The sequence below is a fragment of the Salvia hispanica genome, chromosome 3 (assembly GCF_029641045.1).
Source record: "Salvia hispanica isolate PSC_SH4W2 chromosome 3, Shi_PSC_v1, whole genome shotgun sequence".
In the NCBI taxonomy this organism is placed as follows: domain Eukaryota; kingdom Viridiplantae; phylum Streptophyta; class Magnoliopsida; order Lamiales; family Lamiaceae; genus Salvia; species Salvia hispanica.
The window spans coordinates 50,640,080-50,664,444 of NC_142694.1; the positions used below are offsets into that span (position 1 = coordinate 50,640,080).

General features: G+C 39.6%; 1 protein-coding gene and 1 long non-coding RNA gene across 3 annotated transcripts; both read left to right on the top strand.

The window, feature by feature from the left end:
- The first annotated feature begins 19,326 nt into the window (after window positions 1-19,326).
- On the top strand, window positions 19,327-22,941 carry LOC125213071 (Pentatricopeptide repeat (PPR) superfamily protein). 2 transcript variants are annotated; one of them, XM_048113431.2, is made up of 2 exons: window positions 19,327-19,451; window positions 19,778-22,941. In XM_048113431.2, the coding sequence occupies exon 2, from the start codon at window positions 19,865-19,867 to the stop codon at window positions 22,805-22,807; it is 2,943 nt and encodes a 980-aa protein (XP_047969388.2). In that variant the 5' UTR covers window positions 19,327-19,451; window positions 19,778-19,864; the 3' UTR covers window positions 22,808-22,941. The 2 variants fall into 2 exon arrangements, with proteins under 2 accessions (XP_047969388.2, XP_047969389.2); XM_048113432.2 differs by lacking the exon at window positions 19,327-19,451 and having other exon boundaries at window positions 20,101-20,227; window positions 20,317-22,941.
- Window positions 22,942-23,202: 261 nt separating this feature from the next.
- On the top strand, window positions 23,203-24,164 carry LOC148931037 (uncharacterized). Its single transcript, XR_016136265.1, has 2 exons — window positions 23,203-23,868; window positions 23,950-24,164. It is a non-coding gene; the product is annotated as an uncharacterized LOC148931037 (long non-coding RNA).
- Window positions 24,165-24,365: the final 201 nt, after the last annotated feature.

The window sequence follows — 24,365 nt, forward strand, 5'->3', positions numbered from 1 at the left end:
ACCACCCTCGTCTGCGCGTCGCCGGCCGATCGCTTTCCGCTCTCCCACTTAACTCGACAACCCTCTTCGATCACAAGTGCCGACGAATTGCACATCTCGTACAATCGAAAATTCAAGTTCTATTGATTCGAATGTTCTTGAGTTCATCATGCATAAAAATTAAACAATAAAATACAAGAACGTGCTTCGTAATCAAATAACACATGCATACATGAATTTCGCGAAATTTAAATCAGAGCCAAAGACTGGCTCTGATACGAATTGAAGGAATTGGCAGCGGAAGCGCGTTCGAATTTCATAATTTAATAATTAATCGAACAAATAAATCACATAATAATCAGATCTATTTAGCATATTATTTAGACAAAATCTATTCGCGCAATTCTCACATGTATCATGCTGATAACTTGAATTAATCATGCTTTAAGTATAATGAAACCTAAAACATGCTTTTCTACGGAGCAGAAATAATACCTTATTAATTTTCCAAAGAATTGACGATGACTAGCGACTTCTCCACGTGACGCTTTGAATACTAGACCACGGATCTTCTCTCTGGTTCCCGAACTGTACTCTAATATCAGCGTGGGCTGATCTCACCGGAATACTAGGACTTAAATAAAGAAGACAGAAATTCTACTCCACGGAGGAGAGGAAAAATCGTCCAACTCCAATAAGGGGGAAGGGAGGGACGAAAATTTCAGTGAAATAAATTATGTTATTTCTGTCTCATTTATTCTCCTATTTATATTAAATTCATTTTGGGCCAGACAGGGATCTATGGAAAGTTTTGGATATGGGCTCATCCAATTTACTTTTTACTAATTAAATTAAACCCACAATTTAATATAAGCTTTAATTGGAATATTACGAGCAGCCACTACAGAAGTAATATTTGAACTCTCCCCATCCAAATCTGAAATTATAAGTAATCTGGGTTTCCGTTTTAACTTTCATTTCTCGCGCTTGAGATAAAAATGTCCATTAATTAATTAATGTCTGCTATGGACTTAATTAATTAATTTCTTATTAATTCCAAGAGTGGACTTAGCATGAAACGCTTATTTATTATTCATAGAGTGATCATACTCCAACTAGCTAGGTTCCGAATAATAAAACCTTGTTTCGCGCTCCTCTTGAGGACATCATCAAACGAGACTCACCTCGCGCACGATTCAATATAATAGCAATCTTAGCACCGCTAGATATTAATCACCACTACCCAATATATCAGGATTATTGGGTTACGAAAAACCCGCACCATTTGATAAGTCAAAGTAATGCATAATCAATACCGTATGCTCAATGCTAACCTACATTGATTAAGAAACAAATATTTATCAAGACCTCACCTTTCAGTAGATAGCATAAAGACAAGTCTTGCTGTTAAATCCGTTCAGTGCTTTACTACACCAATGTCATCTTATTTCAATAAGGCTTAGAAATATGCGGACTGACATTGCAACCTTTCACGATGGATAGTCTAATTTCATCTAGGTCGTGAAATTCTTCTTTTTCTTTGTTTAGGACTGACCGTGTTACCTTAAAGTGGACGTCACCCACAACCGGTCTACTAAAACAAAGACTTAGACTTTGTTAAGTTAACTTATACATTTAAACATGCAATTAACATCCATTAAATGTAAAACATAACAACCTTATGACAAAAATAATCTGTTTTATTCCTTGGAAAATAAAATAAGAGTTTTACACTATTCAATCACTCGAAACGTGATTTCTAGTATACAAACTCTAACACTCTCATCCTCGGAGAAACCAGCGGTGGAGAGGAGCCGTCGCCTCCTTCGCGCCAGCGTCCGTCACCGCCGATTCTCTGCCGGACAGCCCATCGTCTTAGCTAAGTCTTCTTTTCCCGACCCCTTTTACTTGTTCTATTAAGTAATTAAATTCTTTGGGGCAGTAGCTATGTTGAGGAATTTTCTATGTAAAGTTTATACCTTGAATCCCTTTCTAAGACAGTAGCTCGATTGAGAAGTTTCAAAGATGGAGTCTTGGTGTATGGCCTACTGAAATGGTTCTTCCCTTGATTTGATTGCTTTTCTTACAACACTAGCTATTGATTTATCATAAGTCTTGTGCTCTTGCTACTGTATTGAGGTTTCTCCTATGCATCTAAGTTCTCATGTTACTTGCTCAAGCTATTGTTGTGAAAATCTTATTGAGCTCTAAGTTCTTGGCTAAGTGTTGTGGTTGATCTATATGATGCAAAGGGTGTTGTTGGGATTATCTAGCTTAATGATTCCTCTCTGATAGGACTGATGTCCTGCCTCACAACTCCTCCTTGTTCCTCCTCTACTCCTTGCTGCACTCTCGAATGATTTGGTGAAACTTATGGTGTCGAAAATGAGGGGAGGAGAAGGGAGATGGGGCTGCTTACATAGCTATAGATTTTGGCTATTTGTGGCAGATTCTTGGGGACAAAGGCTCCCTCTTTGGGCTGTATCTCAATTCCCTTTTAAGTTTTGCTAAAAGGCTTTTCATACTAAATTGGTGTAAGTTATGGGGCCTGCCTTCTTGGCTGATCCTCTGCCTCCTTGATCTTGACGGAGGACAAAACAGTTTCCCTAATTGTGCTTGTGATGAGGTCATGAGACCTTGTCTAGAATTGTTCTATTCCCATTTGTGAGATTCTTGGCAGTCCTAAATCGTCTTTATGGTCAGCCTTGAGTTGTCTCCTTCCAAGATTCTTACCCCTTTTATCTTAAAACATTTTTCTATGAATTGTTGGACTTGTATTTATCCTCTTTTTGTGATACTTTGGCAGATTGATGTGGAGGCTCCTCTTGGCACCTTGTGGTCTCTCCAAGACCGAAAAAGATAGAAGAGGGAGAAGAAGATTTGCTTACAACACTATTTGTCTCATTTTCCCATACTTGCCAAAATTAGCTTAGTCTCCAAAATTAGCTTAGGGTTAGAATCTTTAAAGTGGAAATGTTGCATTCTAGAATTGCATTTTTCTAATAAAAGTATTTCCTTTACTTTTATTCCTTGAACACACACTAATTTCCTTGCACTTTATTTCTTCCAACAAAAATGCTTAGATTACTCCAAAGTCGAGATTTACAACGATAAACTACGACACATCTTCTAAAGGAAATTAAATAAACTAATAGATCCAATTTATCCCAAAGGAAGGGAACGAAATTCCGGGGCGTCTGAAGAGTTGATTTTCTTGCTTGCTGTATCCTATCAATTTCTAATTACACACTTCCTAGATCCAGTAAATCAACTAGATCACAAGGTCTAGAGACTCACAAGACTGGAAGTCTGGTCGTTGGTACGCAAGCAAACCTTCAAAACCCTCAACCACAGATACTAAACTAGCACAGGGAAGTAGGGATCGATCCCACAGAGATGGACTCGTAAAATACATGCGTAGAGAATTGGAAACTATTTTTGGGTTGGCTGCTGCCACGCATATTTTGGGTTGAGGAATTTAACTAAGTGAATTTGGAAATAAAGTATGCTATGCTAACTGCTAGATCTAGGCAAAAAATGAATTATGTATAAGAACTAAATCAAATCAACTACTAGATCTGGGACTTCTACGAACATCTCTAGACCAAGGAGATTAAAACAAGTGGGGACCAAACTCTGAAAAAGGTAAGTACGGACAGAATCGAATCTGCAGCCTAACTAACTAAAGCATCAACTGAAAATGACTTCATCTTCTTCAACGAACACAAATAAATGCAGAGATCGAGAAAAACAAACTCAGATGTAGATTGGAAACATAATTTTAACGGTAAACGAAACAACGACGGAAATCACACTACTAGACGAAGCAAACCAAGCAGAACAAAATCCCCATAATCTCATGCACAAATTTCACCTCCCCTGTTCAGATCCACACTTCGGATGCTAAATCCACTCCGGATCCAAGCATCCGAACAAAAATCCAACCGAACACAACTTCAATACCACGATTCTCGAATCTCCTAAAATATTCAGCAACAAATTCAAGAGAACATCTCAAATAAACAAACCAAAATAGCAAGCGTCATAATAATCAACACGAAATCCAACTTCATCAAGGCAAATCAAACGTAAACAGAACGGATAAACTGATTCAGCAACAAAACAACAAGCTCGACTTCCAAACGTGAAGTTCGAGACGGAACAGAGTAGTAAACAGAAATTAAGAGAACAATTGTTTCTTCGCCCTCAAGGGACGGTGGTGCACTGATACGTAATTCACGAAAACGAAAACCACCCCAAATTTCCCATTTCCCTAGTGTGTGTGCTAAGAGCGTGACTGTGTGTGGAGTGTAACCGATCTGCCATTCTTGTTGCGCACTCCTTTATTTATAAGCTTCGAGGTGGGGCCCAGCGAGGTATTGATTGACTTGATTGCCCTCAGCTTTTGGCTTCCTTCCTCTAGCTTTTCCTCGTGATTCCGTTCCTGCTCCTCGCTAGATATCCTCCTCCAGCATCTCCTGGATCTAGCGCTACACACACACCTGGCTTAACAAAACTTGTTAGATCCAGCAGAAATGTGATGTTTTTCACTACATAACCAATGCATGAAATTAGCCTTATCAAACTGCTCACACTTAAACCATACTTGTCCTCAAGTATAAAGACAAGAAGAAAAGAAGAATAAGGCGAATTTCAAGCATGGTTATCCCCTTGACCGACTCTACAGACTCTAGACAAAACTCCTACACCTAGACACAACTGAGGCAAAGCTAGACACTAAAACAAAGAGTACATAATCACATAAGATGAAAACACATAAACACATATGCATGAACTGGTTTCAACTTTTAGACAACCGTCCCCACAAGATTAAGGTCAATCCAACAGGCTGCACTCCTCCAAATAGGCCCTTTTCTCCCCTCTACCTAGCCAATCTGTCAGCTCGTCAAGATAGCCTTTTACTTCCCCAATTGTTAGATTCACTCGATCACTCATTCCTCACCAGGGATGTTAGGACCGATTCTCTCTTAAGTTATTGCCAACCACTGAAACCTCGGGTTATGAGAATTCCTCCTTCTATCCTCCGTCACTATCCCCCTTTTTTTTTCTTTTTTCTTTCTGGACTTCGTCCAGCTTATACCTCCTTGATTTCCTGGACTTCGTCCAGCTTATACCTCCTTGATTTCCTGGACTTCGTCCAGCTTATACCTCCTTGATTTTTTTCTCTCTTTTTATTTCCTCCTCTGGACTTCGTCCAGCTTATACCTCCAGATTTTATGATTATATATTTTCTCCTTTCCCCCTTTTTTATTTATATTTTTTTTTTTCTTCTCTTTTCCTTCAGCATTCAGTGGCAGACTTTTGACATATGTTAGCTCTAAGTGTTATCACAGGCTTATAACTCACCTCTAGAGTAGGGCTTCACAACTGAGCAAGTAAAGGCATTTACTATCGTTCTCGCTTCATTCAGATTGGTTCGGCTTACTAAAGAATCAGGCTTCTAAGTTGGAATACCTCCTATTTTCAATTGCTCTCCCTAAGGGAATCTGCCGTATTATATCCACTAGTTCATGCGACACACCCCTAGACCTACGACTCCTCAAAGCATAATAACACTGCATTGATTCCTCTCCCCCTCCCACTTCACTCAAGCTTGTCCTCAAGCCATCGTCGTGAAGGGGGGAAAACAGAGAATTCAATGCAGAATTAAACAACAATTTCACTTCTCACACTTAGACCGAGCAACGGGCTAAGTGGGAGAAGAATAAACCAACAGAAAACATAGAACTTCTCACACTTAGACCAAGCATTGGGCTAAGTGGGAGAAGATAGCATAAAACACAGCAACGCATGGAAATAAAACACAGAAAAAGAAACACAAAAACTAAAATTTACTTGGTCTGGGGAAATTGCTCATTTCTGGGGCTGGCTCCCGCGAGAGCCAGACGGTGGTGGAACACTGGGGCGGTTTGTTTTCACTTTCTTCTTCGCTGGTTGCTCCAGCTCTTCCTTTCCTTCTGCAGCTTGATCGAGTCCTGGTTTCCTCATTAGCATTTTCGTCCTCGGTGGATTTGGAACTTTCTCGGGAATAGTCGGGGTGGTCAACTGCTGGAATGGCTTGATCGAGGGACTGCTGTGGATGATCTTCTGTGCCTCGCCACTTCGGCCGATTTGGTTAGGGTTTGTAAGCTTAGAGAGAGAATGACAGTAGAGAGAGGGAGGAGCAAGTTGTGAAATTATTATGTGGAGAGAGAAGGTCGGTTCGCATCTTTTACACAGAAGAGAGAGACGGTTGCAGGCATGACATCAGCGACCGTACTCCTCCATAATTGTCGGCATTTTGAATTTCAAATTATAACTTCCCTCCTCAACTGCTCCTTCATGCACTCTTCCTCTAATTGATTCCCTTGACCGCGACCTAAAAAAATATGAAGACCCCAGACTCCTGGGTCAAGGTTAAAGTACGAGACATAAATCCCCTTTGAGTTTGGGTCTTCGAAAATATTTTTGGAAATTTTTGAATTTTTATTTTGTTTGGATTTTCTTTGTCTTCTAAAGCAATTAAACTATGTACAATTACCTTTGAATATTCTCGAATCCCCTGGATCAGTGTGTAAAAACATAACATTTCCCTTGACCCAGGAGTTCATCGAGAATATTCCTTTGTCTGGCTAAGTGATAACTGAGAGCGCACGTAGTGGTATTTCCTCCACTACGCATAGCTCAGAATTATCCCTATAGACTTTCAATCTATGGCCATTAACAAGAAAAGGGACCGAGTTAGGAGCACTTCCCTGGATTTCCACTGCTCCGTGTGCGCGGAGGCCAACGATGGTATATGGACCTACCCACTTTGACTTCAACTTCCCTGGCATTAGCTTGAGTCTGGACTGAAATAGAAGTACTTTCTGCCCCACCTGAAGTTCCTTGACCCGGAGGTTCTTGTCGTGCCAGAGCTTCGTTCTTTCCTTGTACCACATTGCTGAATCGAATGCCTCTAGCCGTAGTTCCTCCAGCTCCTGTAATTGCAGCTTCCTTTCTTCTTCACATGCCACAGACTTCATATTCATTTCCTTAATGGCCCAGTATGCCTTGTGCTCCACTTCCACGGGTAAGTGACACATTTTCCCAAACACCAACCTATAAGGTGACATCCCGATTGGTGTCTTGTAAGCAGTTCTATACGCCCACAAAGCATCGTCAAGGCGTTTACTCCAATCCTTCCTTGTGGTGTTAACTGATTTTTCCAAAATACTCTTTATCTCCCTATTAGAGACTTCAGCTTGCCCATTCGATTGGGGGTGATATGGTGTAGACAATCTATGATGCACGCCGTATTTCCTCATGAGCGCTTCTATAGTGCGGTTGCAGAAGTGTGTTCCTTGATCTGAGATAATCGCTCTAGGAACTCCATATCTGCTGAAAATGTTTGACTTCAGAAACTTGGCCACCTCTTTAGACTCACAAGTGGGCGTAGCCTTCGCCTCTATCCATTTGGAAACGTAGTCTACAGCGACCAATATGTAAGCATTTCCGTACGACGACGGAAATGGGCCCATAAAATCCATCCCCCAAACATCGAAAATTTCGCAGATCACTATGGGCACTTGGGGCATCTCATCTCGTCTCGAGATTCCCCCTGTCTGTTGACACCTTTCGCAGCATTGACAGTATTCAAAGGCATCCTTGTTCAATGTAGGCCAGTAGAATCCACTGTCTAGAACTTTCCTTGCGGTTCTCCTTGGTCCGAAATGCCCTCCACACGCCAAGGAGTGACAATGATGGAGTACATCTCTTTGTTCCCATTCAGGAATGCAACGTCGAATTATCTGATCTGCACACATCTTCCAAAGATAAGGATCATCCCAGAAGTAATATTTGGCTTCGCTTTTAAGCTTCATCTTCTGGGCCCGGGAGGCTTCCCCTGAACTTGGCACCTCTCCCGTGACCAAGTAATTTGCCAGGTCTGCGTACCATGGTTCTGCGTTACGTACGCGCTTTCCTCGATCAGATTCTCCTGGACCTGTTAAAACTAAGACAGATTCCCAGCTTATCGGTCTAGGTGGTTCGTCCATATAGTACAAATGTTCTTCGGGAAAAACATCGGGAATAGCCTCGTCCGTATCTCCTTGATGAATTCTACTCAAGTGGTCAGCCACTCGATTCTCTGTTCCTCTTTTGTCTCTTACTTCCCAATCAAACTCCTGTAGAAGTAGGACCCATCGAATTAGCCTTGGCTTTGATTCTTTCTTAGCTAGCAAGTACTTTATTGCTGCATGATCAGTGAAAACAATAACCTTTGACCCAAGAAGATAAGGGCGGAATTTTTCGAACGAGTAGACGACAGCCAACATTTCCTTCTCCGTAGTATCGTAATTCTTCTGAGCTTGATTTAGTGTCTTGGACGCATAGAAAATTACGTAGTTTTTCCCATCTATCTTCTGCCCTAGGACGGCTCCCACAGCGAAATCGCTCGCGTCGCACATTATCTCAAAAGGGTGATTCCAGTCCGGTGCCCTGATAATTGGTGCGGACACTAGTCTCTCCTTGAGCAATTGAAATGCCCTCTTGCATCCCTCATCAAACTCGAACTCCACATCGTTGTGCAGCAAATGAGTGAGTGGTTGCGCAATTTTTGCAAAGTCCTTGATAAACCTTCGATAAAACCCTGCGTGACCGAGGAATCCTCTAACTTCCTTTTGATTTGTAGGGTAAGGTAGCTTTGCAATCACTTCCACCTTTGCCTTGTCCACTTGTATTCCTCTTTCAGAGACCACATGACCTAAAACAATCCCCTCAGTTACCATGAAGTGACATTTTTCAAAATTCAGGACTAGATGTTTCTCTTGACATCTTTGCAGCACTAGGTCAAGGCTGGCTAAACAAGTATCAAATGAGCCTCCATATACAGTGAAATCATCCATGAATATCTCGATGCATACCTCTAGTAGATCCGAAAAAATACTCATCATACAACGTTGGAATGTACCTGGTGCATTACATAGACCAAATGGCATCCTTCGGTAGGCATAAGTTCCAAAAGGGCATGTAAATGTGGTCTTTTCCTGGTCCTCTGGGTTCACGAAAATCTGGAAATAACCGCTATATCCGTCGAGGAAACAGAAATACTGTTTGCCAGCCAGCCTCTCTAGCATCTGGTCAATGAATGGTAAAGGAAAATGATCCTTTTTGGTGGCTTCATTTAGTTTCCTATAGTCGATGCACATCCTCCATCCAGTGACCAGTCGAGTAGGCACCAACTCATTCTTGTCATTCTTCACCACTTGTATTCCAGATTTCTTCGGTACCATGTGAACCGGACTGACCCACTCGCTATCTGGAATAGAGTATATGATTCCAAGGGACAGTAGTTTCAGAACTTCCTTGAGCACTTCCTCCCTCATGTTTGGATTCAGTTTCCTTTGTGGATCACGCCGAGCCTTTGCCCCTTCCTCTAGTCTGATGTGGTGCATGCAAAGATCAGGGCTAATTCCAACTAGGTCAGAAAGTGTCCACCCTATGGCCTTCTTGTTCCTCCTTATTACTTCCAGCAGCGCACTCTCTTGGTCTTCAGTCAAGCGGCTGTTAATTATCACTGGACAAGTTTCTCCTTCCTCCAGGTATGCATACTTTAAATTTTCAGGCAAAGTTTTCAACTCCTTCTTCGGTGTGATGGCTTCCTGAGGTAAAGGGTTCTCCGCCTTACTTCTTGGCGCCATTTCCTCTAGATTCGCTCCCTCGTCTGGGCTCTTCTCCTGAACAGATCTGGCTGATTGGAATGATAGTGGCTGGTGGCAGAATGCCATGATCGCTTCATTGATCTGATCATCTGTCAAGTCCTGTGTGAAAAAAGTTTCACACCATCCTGTCACCTCCTTTTCTACAGTCTGGCTCAGCTCCGAATTGTCAAACTGTTCCTGCATTAGTTCAGTCTCAAGATATTCTTGGACTAGGGGGTTAATTACATCTACAACATGCAAGTTTTCAACATCAAGCGGTTTTTTCATAGCTTCTTCAATGTTGAAGGTGTATTTCTCCCCATGATAGTCCAGGCATATGGTTCCATCAAACACATCAATAACAGTCTTCGCGGTGCGAAGGAAAGGTCTCCCCAGTAACACCCCACTAGACTCAGCAGATTCATTACCCCTCATTTTTATCACATGAAAATCAGCTGGGTATAGGAAATCATGCACTCTGACTATGACATTTTCCAATACTCCCTCAGGCGATATGCATGTTCTATCGGCCAACTGAATCACTACTTTAGTATCGACCAAACTGACTCCCACCAATTTTTTATATATTGACAGCGGTAGGACATTTATCGAAGCACCTAGATCACACATGGCATGCTCAATTTTAATATCACCTATAGAAATAGGAAGAGTGAACATACCTGGATCTGTACACTTTGACGGCATCCTCCTCTTTTGTATCACGGCGGATACATTTTCTCCTATAACAATCTTCCCATCAGGTTTGGTTTTTCCTGCTATGAATTCCTTGATGAACTTGCTGAAGGTGGGTATTTTCAGAGCCTGCAAAAAGGGTAGGTTAATCTCCAGCTTACTAAATATTTCCACAAGGTCCTCAGTATCATCTTTCTTTTTCTTGGCTTCTCCTCGATATGGGAATGGTTTGGGTCGCTTTACTGCATTCGTGGAACTCCCTGCTGGGGCTGCACCTGTCTCCCTGCTTCCCTCTTTAAGTTCCAACTCAGGTTCTGGATCAAGGAAAAATGGGTCACTTAGTCGAGGCATAGATCCCCTTAAATCTCCCTCCTGGAGGTCATCCTGTATAGGAATTTCTCTGAGTCCAGGATCATCTCCTCGAGACTTCTGATTCCCCTTTTCTCCGTTCATCTGTGAGGGTGTCTCCTCGTTTATCACTTGCTTCGGTCCTTCATAGCCTTTCCCCGATCTCAAGGTAATTTGACTAATATTTGCTCGGTCTGGTGGTTTGACAGTGGCAGGCAATTTCCCTTCATTTCCCCGCATTTCGTTCAGCGACGTGGCCAACTGGGACATCTGCTTTGCCAACATGTCCATGGCAGACTTCTGCTCCTGCTGGGCATCTTGAATTTTGTGCACCACGTCATTGTTAGCCTGCATGTTATTCTGCATGTGTTGTTGGAAATTTACCAGGTCATGCACCATGTCATCAAGATTCCGCTGTGGTCGGAAACCTTGAATTGAACTGGGATTAAATCCTTGATTTTGATTGGTTCCAACCACCTGGTTCTGGCGAAAATTTCCCTGACCTCCTTGATTATTGTTGTACTGGGTTGCTGGACCTGGGTGACTCTGTTGGAAATTTTGATTGTTTCCTGAATTGTTCCTCTGATGCGGTGGCACATAAGAATTCCCTTGGTTGCTCTGGTTCCTGTTGTTCCAGTTATGCTGATCCCCTTGGTTACGGAAATTCCAGTTGTTCAGCCCCTCTTGCTGCTTCCCTGCCCAGTTAGAATTATGCTGTGGTCCTTCCTGATTCCGGCTGGGCCATGTCTGCTGGTTCTCCGCTGGACCTGGGTGTTGTGACTGTGGTTGTTGGTTCCCTTCAGCCCATCTGAAACAAGGATTGTCCCTCCATGGTGCCTCCTTAATCTTCCACTGGTTCCAGTTGGTATTTTGATTACTTTGATTCCAATTCCCCATTGCATTCACTTGAGCTTGGAAATCTCCATCGAGTGAGGGATTATTGTAAAATTGAAGCTGATGTTCCTCTTGACCTGGGTTTTTTTCCTTATCAGTCGACCCAGGGGTATTTTTCTTTTCAATGGCATTTAGCAGTGCCTTCTCCAGTCGATCTATTCTGTCTCTAACCTCTTCTCCTTCTCGTTCCTTAACTGTGTTCGCGGAGCTTCTCCTCATGATAGCACGCGGGCAGTCATACGCCTTCTTCGCGTCGATTAATCTTCCCAGAATCTCGCGTGCCTCGCTTGCCTTATTCTTGGTGAAATTCCCCCCGCTCGAGGAATTCATTAAGTCCTTGGACTCAGGATTTGCCCCTTCGTAGAATAGATAAAATGTTTCAGCCTCCGTCATCCTGTGATTTGGGCAAGCGTCAAGCAGGCCTTTAAACCGAGACCAATATTGGCTTAAAGATTCATCGTAGTCCTGCTTACACTCTTGAATTTCTTTTTTCAAAGCGTTTGTCTTATTGGACGGAAAGAAATAGTCCAGGAACTCCAATTTGAAATCCCTCCATGTGGTGATCGAGTCAGGTGGAAGCCTCAGCAACCAAGTGTTTGCCTCTCCTTTCAATGCAAATGGAATCGCTCGCAGGCGATAGTCCTCCTCGGTAGTTTCGTTAGGCCTTTTCTGGATGCTACATAGCTTACTAAACTCGTTCAAAAACTCATAAGGACACTCATTCCTCCGTCCAGAGAATGTAGGTAAAACGCCCAGCACATTCGTCTTGATCTCAATAGACCGCTGACGTTGATTTGACACTATGGCATGAGCTGGCTCTCCGTCGAGATGTGCAGTTAGCGAACCAATCTCTGGGTCTAGGTCCACTAAGTTTGCCATTACAGACTCCTCTTCCTCCCTTTCCGAATGCTCAGTTTCTGACGACGACCGTGAATCCTCTTTCCCCGATGAATTCCACTCTTCTTCACTCCCTGATTCAAACGGAAATGGATCTACAGTTGACAACCCCGATCTGGTAGTTATGGCGGATGTTGATTCCTTAACTTGCCACTTCAACTGCACGTTCCTTGACCAAGATGGGTTGCTCCAGATTCCTGACCTTGAGCCCTTGCTCATAAACTGCCAAAAGCGAAATTCAAAAGATTAAAACTATTTACACCAAATCTCTAAACACATAAACAAACTACGCCATCCATCCCCGGCAACGGCGCCATTTGAAGAGTTGATTTTCTTGCTTGCTGTATCCTATCAATTTCTAATTACACACTTCCTAGATCCAGTAAATCAACTAGATCACAAGGTCTAGAGACTCACAAGACTGGAAGTCTGGTCGTTGGTACGCAAGCAAACCTTCAAAACCCTCAACCACAGATACTAAACTAGCACAGGGAAGTAGGGATCGATCCCACAGAGATGGACTCGTAAAATACATGCGTAGAGAATTGGAAACTATTTTTGGGTTGGCTGCTGCCACGCATATTTTGGGTTGAGGAATTTAACTAAGTGAATTTGGAAATAAAGTATGCTATGCTAACTGCTAGATCTAGGCAAAAAATGAATTATGTATAAGAACTAAATCAAATCAACTACTAGATCTGGGACTTCTACGAACATCTCTAGACCAAGGAGATTAAAACAAGTGGGGACCAAACTCTGAAAAAGGTAAGTACGGACAGAATCGAATCTGCAGCCTAACTAACTAAAGCATCAACTGAAAATGACTTCATCTTCTTCAACGAACACAAATAAATGCAGAGATCGAGAAAAACAAACTCAGATGTAGATTGGAAACATAATTTTAACGGTAAACGAAACAACGACGGAAATCACACTACTAGACGAAGCAAACCAAGCAGAACAAAATCCCCATAATCTCATGCACAAATTTCACCTCCCCTGTTCAGATCCACACTTCGGATGCTAAATCCACTCCGGATCCAAGCATCCGAACAAAAATCCAACCGAACACAACTTCAATACCACGATTCTCGAATCTCCTAAAATATTCAGCAACAAATTCAAGAGAACATCTCAAATAAACAAACCAAAATAGCAAGCGTCATAATAATCAACACGAAATCCAACTTCATCAAGGCAAATCAAACGTAAACAGAACGGATAAACTGATTCAGCAACAAAACAACAAGCTCGACTTCCAAACGTGAAGTTCGAGACGGAACAGAGTAGTAAACAGAAATTAAGAGAACAATTGTTTCTTCGCCCTCAAGGGACGGTGGTGCACTGATACGTAATTCACGAAAACGAAAACCACCCCAAATTTCCCATTTCCCTAGTGTGTGTGCTAAGAGCGTGACTGTGTGTGGAGTGTAACCGATCTGCCATTCTTGTTGCGCACTCCTTTATTTATAAGCTTCGAGGTGGGGCCCAGCGAGGTATTGATTGACTTGATTGCCCTCAGCTTTTGGCTTCCTTCCTCTAGCTTTTCCTCGTGATTCCGTTCCTGCTCCTCGCTAGATATCCTCCTCCAGCATCTCCTGGATCTAGCGCTACACACACACCTGGCTTAACAAAACTTGTTAGATCCAGCAGAAATGTGATGTTTTTCACTACATAACCAATGCATGAAATTAGCCTTATCAGCGTCACAATAACTTCACCGGTGAAATGAGCTAGGTTTTGTGGGCCAAGAATCTCAAACTAGATGTTAAGTATTTAGTACTATTATTAATTTTCTACATCTATAAATAAGTCTATAAATTCAGTTAACATCTACTAATAGCATGTAATTTTAGTTTTGTACAACTTGGGATCTAACCCATCAGTGAAATGAGTCGGGTCATGTAGAAAGTTAATTTTTTTATTCATTTTTTTATAGCATTCCACCAAAGTGAATTATCATTTCCGCTATGATAGTGTGCAGTTGCACTGACCTTCTCATTTACATTCCACGTAGTGCCCAATAGTTTCTTTTTTAAGAAATCATGTAAAGTGAAACTAATTTCTTTTGCCAAAGCAAATTGATTTAAATCATCAAAGAGCATATACTTCAAAGTTTCTGAATCTTTGATAGTGTTGAAATCAGTTTGAATGTGATATCATCCTTCTTCTAAAAATAGTAGACACTACACAATTTTTAGACCTAAATGCATTTTCAGAGGTCATGCAAGTTTGGACCCAGTAGAGAGACGTATAAGGAGGATTACAGATTCCTTTATAATGAATTTTTGGATTGCAATTAACTGACCGTATACCACTTTTGTGATCATTAATTAATGAGTTTACAAATGCACACATAAACTAAATTAAAATATTTATAAGTTTACAAAATACTACTAACATAATTGATATGTTGATTTTCAAACTAAAATTATATTACTAATAACATAAAAAATCTATACTAATAAGTTAATTTTATTTGATGTTTATAGCTTCACCGGTGAAATGGGCTAGGTTTTGTGGGCCAAGAATCTCAAACTAGATGTTAAGTATTTAGTTCTATTATTATTTTTCTAAAACTATAAATAATTCTATAAATTCAGATAACATGTACTAATAATATGTAATTTTAGTTTTTTACAACTTGGGATCCAACCCATCGGTGAAATGAGTCAGGTTCTGTAGAAAGTTAATTTTTTCATTCATTTTTTATAGCATTCCACCAAAGTAAATTATCATTTCCCCTACGATAGTGTGCAGTTGCACTGTCCTTCTCATTTACGTTCATGTAAAGTGAAACTAATTTTTTCTGTCAAAGCAAATTGATTAAAATCAAAAGAGCATATACTTGAAAGTTTCTGAATCTTTGATAGTGCTGAAATCAGTTTGAATGCGATATTAATCAAGACTTCTTCTAAAAACAGTAGACACTACACAATTTTCAGACATAAATGCATTTTCAGAGGTCATGCAAGTTTGTGCCAAGTAGAAAGACTTATGAGGAGGATTACAGATTACTTTGTAATGAACTTTTGGATTGCAATTAACTGGTCATATACCACTTTTGTGATCTGACCTCGCAGGCTCCATTGAGCATGTGCTGTTGAATGAAAACCAAAACAAAATATTAGTAATAATAAAATAGCTAGACAAAACATGTAACTATTGAATAAAATAGTTGTCCAATACCAATAGATTGCGGAGATGGGGGGAAGCGGCGAAAGGGGGCGCAACCGCTGTGAGAGAGAGAAGAGATAGAGTGAGAGAGAAAGGGGAACTGCATTTTAATAGGGCCAAAAAGTTTGGGCCCGTATTGGTTTAATTGAATAACTGGGGTCGCTAGCTCGGCCCAATTATTGTCGTTTACTCTTTTTTCTCAATAAATAAGAAAAAACAGCATAACATGATTTAGCCATGTGACTATATTTAAATAATTAGATATATCAATCAACATCGTAGTATATTGATCTACAAAAATACAAGGATTATTGTGAAGTTACCATTTTAATAATTTTAATTTTGTTAAGCGAAACTAAAGTTATAATAAAATTAGAGATTCGCTCTCTAAATACGGGGTTATTCCCTAACTGTAACAAATAATACGTCAATAGATCCATTCTTATTGACAAAAGGCGGAAAAGAGAAACAGATTCTCTTAAGAACATTACTTCATAATTCATCAAACACGTCATGATCTGAGTATGCTTTCGCTTTATGTTTATTAATAGTGCTCAACATGTATCATTTATGTAAATCATAAATTTTGATTCCAATAGGTTCACCATACGACACGATCATATCATAGGATATCTCAATTATTTAGTTATTGTTTGATTCATATGTTTAGATATTTATTTCATATTCAATACGTTAGGAGTATTCTAGTATTATAAATAGAAGAGATTGTATTCATTTAATCAATCAATAAATTAGAAGTTTCCCTACAATATTAGCGTGTTATATTTCTCAACCCATAAATCTTCTTCACTGCAAAGTCCGATAGGAAGACTCCTATATGATGCATGGAGTGTAATACTACTAATTATGTTGTGTCATGTTTTAGGAATATTTAGAAATGTTTATCCTTATTTTAAAAACTTTAAATATTATTAGAATTTTTTATCTTATACCAAAAAACACGCTATTAAATAGAAAACTTACACTTATATGCATAGGAATGTGATAAAATGAAAACTCTAAATATTGTATAAACTCAAAACTATGATCTGGACCATTGAAAAATGTCAACAGATCACAAAAAAGCATCAACAAGAAAATGTCAACAGAATTTCAACGGTAGTCAATGATTGATGTTGTGTTGATATTGTGTTGATACTGTGTTGACATTAAAATCTTGAAACTTTACACTGTGTTGATATTGTATTGAAATTGTGTTGAAGCTGTGTTGATGAGTTTTGAGTTTGTACAATATATAAATTTTCATTTTATCACTACCATATATACATATATTTCATAAATATAATGTCACACTTGTAATAGTGCAAATTTTTTTAATAATAATTTAACAAAATCGATTGGATACATACGACTAGACACAACTAAATTGCAAGTTTAACTTTTTCTGTAAAATTGTAGTAGTATTATTATCTTTGAAATATGCTCATGCCTTTGGAATGCATCAAGTTAGAAATACAGACATATGAGATCCAAATCGAGTCGATGTATATTATCAATTGAGTATAAATTTAAAATGTATTTTATTTGGACAAGAAAATAGTAACGGTGACTAAAAAACAGCTAATTTGATACTAACATTCAGCTGTATAATGGACAAAATGAATTTGGACTACGAAAAACATAACGTGGGTGATAATTGGTTGGGAAGGGTAAAATCGAATAAGAAAAGATCTGTTTTTCTATATTGGCCACTTAGACTCACTTTGTCCGAGTGACTTCTCGCCACATTTCCACTTGGTCGAGTGGAACTCTCTCACTTGACAGTTTTTGGTCACTTAGACTCACACTGTTCAAGTGACTTCTCGCCACATTTCCACTCGGTCAAGTGAAACTCTCTCTGACTTGACAGAACTGACTGTGTTACCTTAAAGTAGACGTCGTCCACAACCGGTCTACTAAAACAAAGACTTAGACTTTGTTAAGTTGCTTATACATTTAAATATGCATTAAACATCCATTAAATATAAAACATAACAACATTATGACAAAAATAATCGGTTTTATTCCTTGAAAAATAAAATAAGAGTTTTTACAGTATTCAAACTCTCGAAATGTGATTTCTAGTATACAAACTCTAACATTGCACGTTTCTGAAGAAGATGTTGTAGTGAATAAGCAGGAAGGATCTTCAAATAAACGGAAACGTGGTTCGAGAAGATGTTGTAAAGCGAAGATCGCCTTCAAGTTTTGTGTTGATTTTGGTATAATATATCCCGAAGGTAAGATGAATTGGTTTATAATTACCGTTATTTATATAAATTATGTTCATGTTCTATTATCACTGGTAGGTCCGGGGAAACGTTTCTCGGTTCTTGGTTAACTGAACCTTATTTTTTCGGTTTTCGGTTAAGGTTCGATTCTGATTATTAAGTTTAAGCTAATCTCGGTTCCGGTTTTAACCAAGAACTGAAAGGTTAGAATCAAATAACCGTTATTTTCTAAATATTTAATTTTTATATATTTATTTTAGTTTTATTATTATTGTTTTAGAAAAGTAAAAATTAGTTTGATGAATGATGTTGGTTTATATTGGTTTTGGACTTAGTTTTGTAAACTTTGTTGGAATTTTGGTTTTTTATGATGGAATGAAATCATGGTTTTTGTCCTTTTTTTTTTACTTATTACTTACTATATTATATTGCACTTATTGGAGCCGAAGACCGAACCGACAAAGGGTTCGATTTCGGAAAAAATGGGAGTCGGTTAACCGACTAATTGGTTCGATCGGAACCGAACCGGCCGAATTCTCACCCCTAATTGCTGGAGGCTGGAGCTACTAATCAAACGTAGTTCTTTTGTTTTTCTTCTCAATTAAATTTAAATTAGTGATTCTTTAGAATAATAAGGAGTTCTTTAAACACTTGTTGATGTACATTTTGCACCCAATTTTGTTTTTTAAACAAATTACGAAAACAATACTTTAATCCTCTTTTATTTTGTATTTTTTTTAGCATTTGAATTCAGCACTACAAATTACGGTTTTTTATTCTTTCTATTTTTTCATCTTTTCATTTTTCTTCAGTCAGATACAAAATACGGTTCCATTATTGAGAGAATTTTATGAATAAAAATAAGTATAATAATTGTAAATATTTAGGAATAATTATATTTCTGGATTTGAAAGGATATGTTTTAAATTTATTTTAGCAATTACTCTTGTGCCCAAACAAATTATAAATTTTCCGTTATTTAAATAAATTATGTTTCAATAAATATCCCAAAAAGTATGCAAAACAAACAAAATTCTTGTCAGAATAATTCTTCAAACTTGAAAAATAATGATTTGCAGCTTCATTCAAAAAAATCCATGAATTATCAGCATAAAAGTTATTACCGGATATAATAATTTGTAAAGATAATTATAAATAGTAGACAAAAACTTATATTTAAACATTTCTGAAACATGCAACAGTAGATTTATTAATTAAAATTTTAGAGGCAAGGTTGAAGAAGAACATAATTAATTATTCAAGAGGACAAACTATTTGTAATAAAAAGAAAATTATTTAATTAGTTGAATTAATATTTCCTTTAGCAAAATCAATTTACATATTTCAATATATGAATTTTTTCAGGAAAATGAAAATAGGTTGAGAAAAATAAAAATAAAATTTATATAGAGAATTTGCATAAATAGGCTAAAAAAGCAGCGCCGGCGAAACTCACTGGCGTCTCTACACCAGCCCCCTCAATTTTGTTCTGACAATTACCTCTATCGCTACTCTGCCCAATCTCCTAATTTCAAAATTCCTGAAATAAAAGGTTAGATTCATTCCTAAATTAACAAGGTGATTCCATATGTTCAAGTTGAACACAAAAAAGTTGGAGTTTTGATGAAAACAATAAGCATGCTTGGTTATGATTTTGGGGCAGAGGCTATGTGCTAATTGATTTTAAAACAGCATGCTTGGAACGAGAACTTATTTAAAGAGGTGGAAAGGCTTGTTCAATTGTAATATGGACAAGTCTCTCTTTTCTTCATAGTTGCACTTAACATTTCACAGAACTCAGATTATAATTTGGAGGTTATTTGAACCCTAAACCGTAGCCATTTCCGACTATTCACGACTATTTATCCATATTTCCAGGAAATCATTCAAGAGCTAGAAGAGAAGATGGTGAGCGCGCCCAATTAGATGCCTCTTTTCCCCCTCTCTTTTCAAAATTGAAAAAAAATGATGTTGCAATGCTGCGGCAGTTCTTTGGCACAAGCTTCAACTCCATCTTCTTCACCATCTAAGCTTCGCAGCCTTCGCTCCCCTACGAGCTCGCTATTTTGGGGGTTTAGTTGTCACCAATACCATGGTAAAGATGTGGTTTTTCTAGGGTTTAAGCTCCAGTGTCTTTCCAAGGACTTACATTTTTCCCAAAAAAGCTTGAATAAAGGAAAAAAGAAGAAGTACGGTGGCGTTTTGCCGGTGATTTTGCGTGAATTGGAGGGCAGGAGAGATGTTGAAACCCTTCTCGATTCCTATTGCGGGAAGCTCAATCCCAAGGAGCAAACTTTGATTCTCAAAGAGCAGAGTAGGTGGGATAAGGTAATTAGGGTTTTTAATTGGTTTAAATCCCAGCAAGATTATGCCCCAAATGTGATACATTACAATGTGGTGCTTCGCGCATTGGGTAGGGCTCAGAAATGGGATGAGCTGCGCCTCTGCTGGATCGAGATGTCCGAGAAGGGTGTTGTGGCCACGAACAACACGTATGGGATGCTTGTGGATGTGTATGGGAAGGCAGGGCTGGTGAAGGAGGCTCTTTTGTGGATCAAGCACATGAAACTAAGGGGGGTCTTCCCCGACGAGGTTACAATGTCCACTGTCATTAAGGTGTTGAAGGATGCGGGAGAGTTTGATAAGGCGGATAAGTTCTATAAGGATTGGTGTGTTGGGAGAGTTGAGTTGGATTATCTAGATTTTGAGAGTGATGAGGAAGCTTTGAGCTTGAAGCAGTTCTTGCTGACTGAGCTCTTTCGAAGTGGGGGGAGATCGCGAGATTTTGGTGGTGTGGAGGAGAGTGATGTGACGAGGAAGCCGCGCCTGACGACTACTTATAACACGCTCATTGATTTGTATGGGAAGGCGGGGCGTTTGGAGGAGGCTGCGGGTGTGTTTTCTGATATGTTGAAGGCCAGTGTGCCGTTGGATGCTTTCACGTTTAACACTATGATTTTCATATGTGGGAGTGAGGGGCATTTGTCTGAGGCAGAGGCTTTGCTTGATGCAATGGAGGAGAGAGGTATTAGACCGGATACGAAGACGTGTAACATTTTTTTGAAACTTTATGCTGATTTAGGGGATGTAGATGCAGCTCTAGGGTGGTTTAGGAAGATTAGGGAGTTTGGTCTTTTCCCCGATGATGCAACACATAGGGTTGTGATCAAGATATTGAGTGAACGTAATATGATTGAAGAAGTTGAATCTGTGATCCAAGAAATTGAGAGGTTCGGGAAATGTGTTGATCAGAGTTCTCTGCCATTGCTTGCTAAGATGTATGTTGGTGTTGGGATGAATGAGAGAGTGAAGTTGTTGATTGAGAGGGTGAAGTCCCGTGGTGGCTTTTCATCGAGGATTTATGGAGCTCTCCTCGATGTTTATGCTGAGAACGGACTTTGGACTGAAGCTGAGGCTTTGTTTTATGGCGAAAGGGATGGATTTGGGCAGAAGAGGGATGTGTTGGAGTATAATGTGATGATCAAAGCTTATGGTAAGGCTCAAATGTACGACAAAGCAATCTCTCTTTTCAAGAGCATGAGGAATCAAGGAACGTGGCCGGATGAGTGCACGTACAACTCTATTATCCAGATGCTTGCTGCAGGTGGTTTAGCAGACAGAGCAAGGGAATTCTTGAATGAAATGATGGATGCAAGACTTAAGCCTTCATGCTTGACGTTCTCTGCCGTGATTGCTAGGTTTGCAGAGAAGAAAAGCTTCTCTATTGCAATTGATGTGTTGCAAGAGATGCTTCTGTTAGATGTGAGACCTAATGAGATCGTGTATGGCTCGTTGATCAATGCGTTTGCTGAGGATGGGAAGTTTGAGGAAGCAAATGTGTACTTCAAGGCCATGGAGGACTCTGGGATTTCTCCTAACCAAGTGATCTTGACTTCAATGATCAAGGCTTATGGTAAAATCGGATCCGTTGAGGGGGCGAGGAGGATGTATGAGAGGATGCAGATGCTTGATAGGGGCCTGGATATCGTGGCATCTAACAGCATGCTGAATGTGTATGCTGAATTGGGGATGCTTTCTGAGGGGGAGGCAATGTATGATCATCTGAGGGAGACAGGTTTGGCCGATGGGGTCACCTTTGCTACCATGATGCTCGTCTACAAGAACATGGGGATGCTCGACTCAGCCATTGAGGTAGCGGAGCAGATGAGGGAGTCGGGTTTCTTGAGAGACTGCGTTGGTTACAACAAAGTCATGGCATGCTATGCTGCACACGGACAACTTGTCAAGTGTGGCAAGCTTTTGCACGAGATGGTGGTGGTGGGGAAGGTCGCCCCAAACAAGGAGACATTCAAGGTCCTCTTCACGGTCTTGAAGAAGGGCGGTGTCCCTGCTGAGGCTGTGCGCGACCTCCAAACATCCTACTACGAGGGCAGGCCATTTGCCAAACAGGCGGTGGTGACCTCAGCTTTCTCCATTGTGGGGTTGCACGCCTACGCTCTCGAGTGGTGCGGGATTTTTAGGAAGGAGGAAGTAGGGTTGAGGTCGAATGCTTCTGCTTACAATGCTGCTATCCGGGCCTACGTTGCTTACGGGAAGATAGATGACGCATTGAAGATGTTCATGAGGATGCAGGACGAAGGGGTCGAGCCCGATGTTGTGACGTTGATCAATCTCGTGCATTGCTATGGGAGAGCTGGGATGGTCGAGGGGGTGAAGCGCGTGCACAGCCAGTTGAAACACGGGGAGGTCGCACCTAGTGAGGCGCTGGTGAAGGCGGTGGTCGAGGCTTACAAGAACACGAAACGGCCTGATCTTGCGGAGCTGATCACGCAGGAGATGAAGCTTGCTTCTGAGTTTGAGCAGTTTGCAGATTGTGGAAGCGAAGATATTGATGAAACAGATATACCTTTAGCTTGTGGAAGTGATGGTGATGATCTAGAATATTGATAGAAATACATGTTGTAATTTTTTAAGAATTTTGTGCATTTGTAGCTCAAATTTTACTATTTCACCTCGCACAATGTAGATTTATCTCTGTACAGATTGTGAAAGTAACGCGATGATTTTGAATCTTGATGAAACAGGATACATTTTTTCAGTTTCAACTCTTGCTGTAATATTTTGCAGGAAATTGCCGGCCAAGGCTGTCACAATCAGAACAAGGAAGTTCATGACAAATCGCCTCCTCTCGAGGAAGCAATTCATCAGCGATATGTTGCATCCTGGAAGAGCTAATGTCTCCAAGGTCTGTTTTTTTGGTTACATTGTTAGTTTGCCTTCATTAATTTTGTTTTTGCTACATTATATAGGTCAGAAGTATTATGAATATTATATATTTGTAAGTTAGGAGTTCTTTTAGTGTAGATAGATGTTACAGAACATGTACTTAGTATAATGTTATGAATTATGATGTTATACGAAAATAGCTCTTCTATGTTTTGGGCCTGGACTTGAATAAGAGAGGATAGATTTATGGACTAATGTTTATGTGCTGAGACGGTAGCTGTTAATTGTAATAGTGTTTCAGTTATCTTCTTATGTTGATGATGAGTATGTTAATGGAGCATGAGAAGTAATAGGATTTTTAACAACACAACTATTTGAAATCAGCATTGTATGTAGGAAGTATGTTCTTGATCTTAGTTGTCTGTGTTTATTGAAGGAGAAGCTGTCTAGGATGTATGAGGTTAAGGATACAAATGCCATCTTTGTGTTCAAGTTCAGGACACACTGGTGGTGGCAAATCCACTGAAAAATGCTACAGAGTAATCATGGTAATTTATCTATATTTAACTACTAGTACTATTTTTTTAACAGTGCTTATAGTATCATTTCGGGAACATGTTTTGATTATAGTTTTAGCACTCTCAGTTAAAATAATAATGAGAGCATAAGGCATGTTTAACAGGCTGAAAATAAGTTGTTTCCTATATCTATCTAACATTACTTATTTTGGAATTCTGAAAGAATGCAAGAACAGAGCGAAGAAGATCTGTGGTATCAAGAAGGTCCTTTCATTGTGATTAGCCCTCTAAAATTTTGATGTGATCCAATTGCCATGCTAACTATGGTTTTACATCATTGTGTAGACAAAGGCTGGAAAGAAGAAATAAGTACTTCAGGATTTTATGTATTTTGGTTTTTGCAATCTTGAAGATTATCATTAGAGCGTTAGTTTTCATGATGTTCATGTCTGAAAGCTGTGATGAATATCTTAGATTATGTATTTTTTGCTGAAGTGATTCACAACATGTATCATTTGTTGTTTTTGAATTGGTCAGTATTATGCCAACGCATTTTTGTTGATCATTGTGTCGATGTTTGAATTTCAGATTCTTGATTAGAAGTTTGTATCAGATTCAATTTATTTATTTCATAGTTAACAGTCATTTTGCAAAATCGTTTCATTAAAATAGCTTGTGTTGAAAATCATACGAGCTCTCCTTCGAAGATAGGAACTTGATTTGGAGTATAAGAAAACATGGAAATGCTTGATGCCATGTTA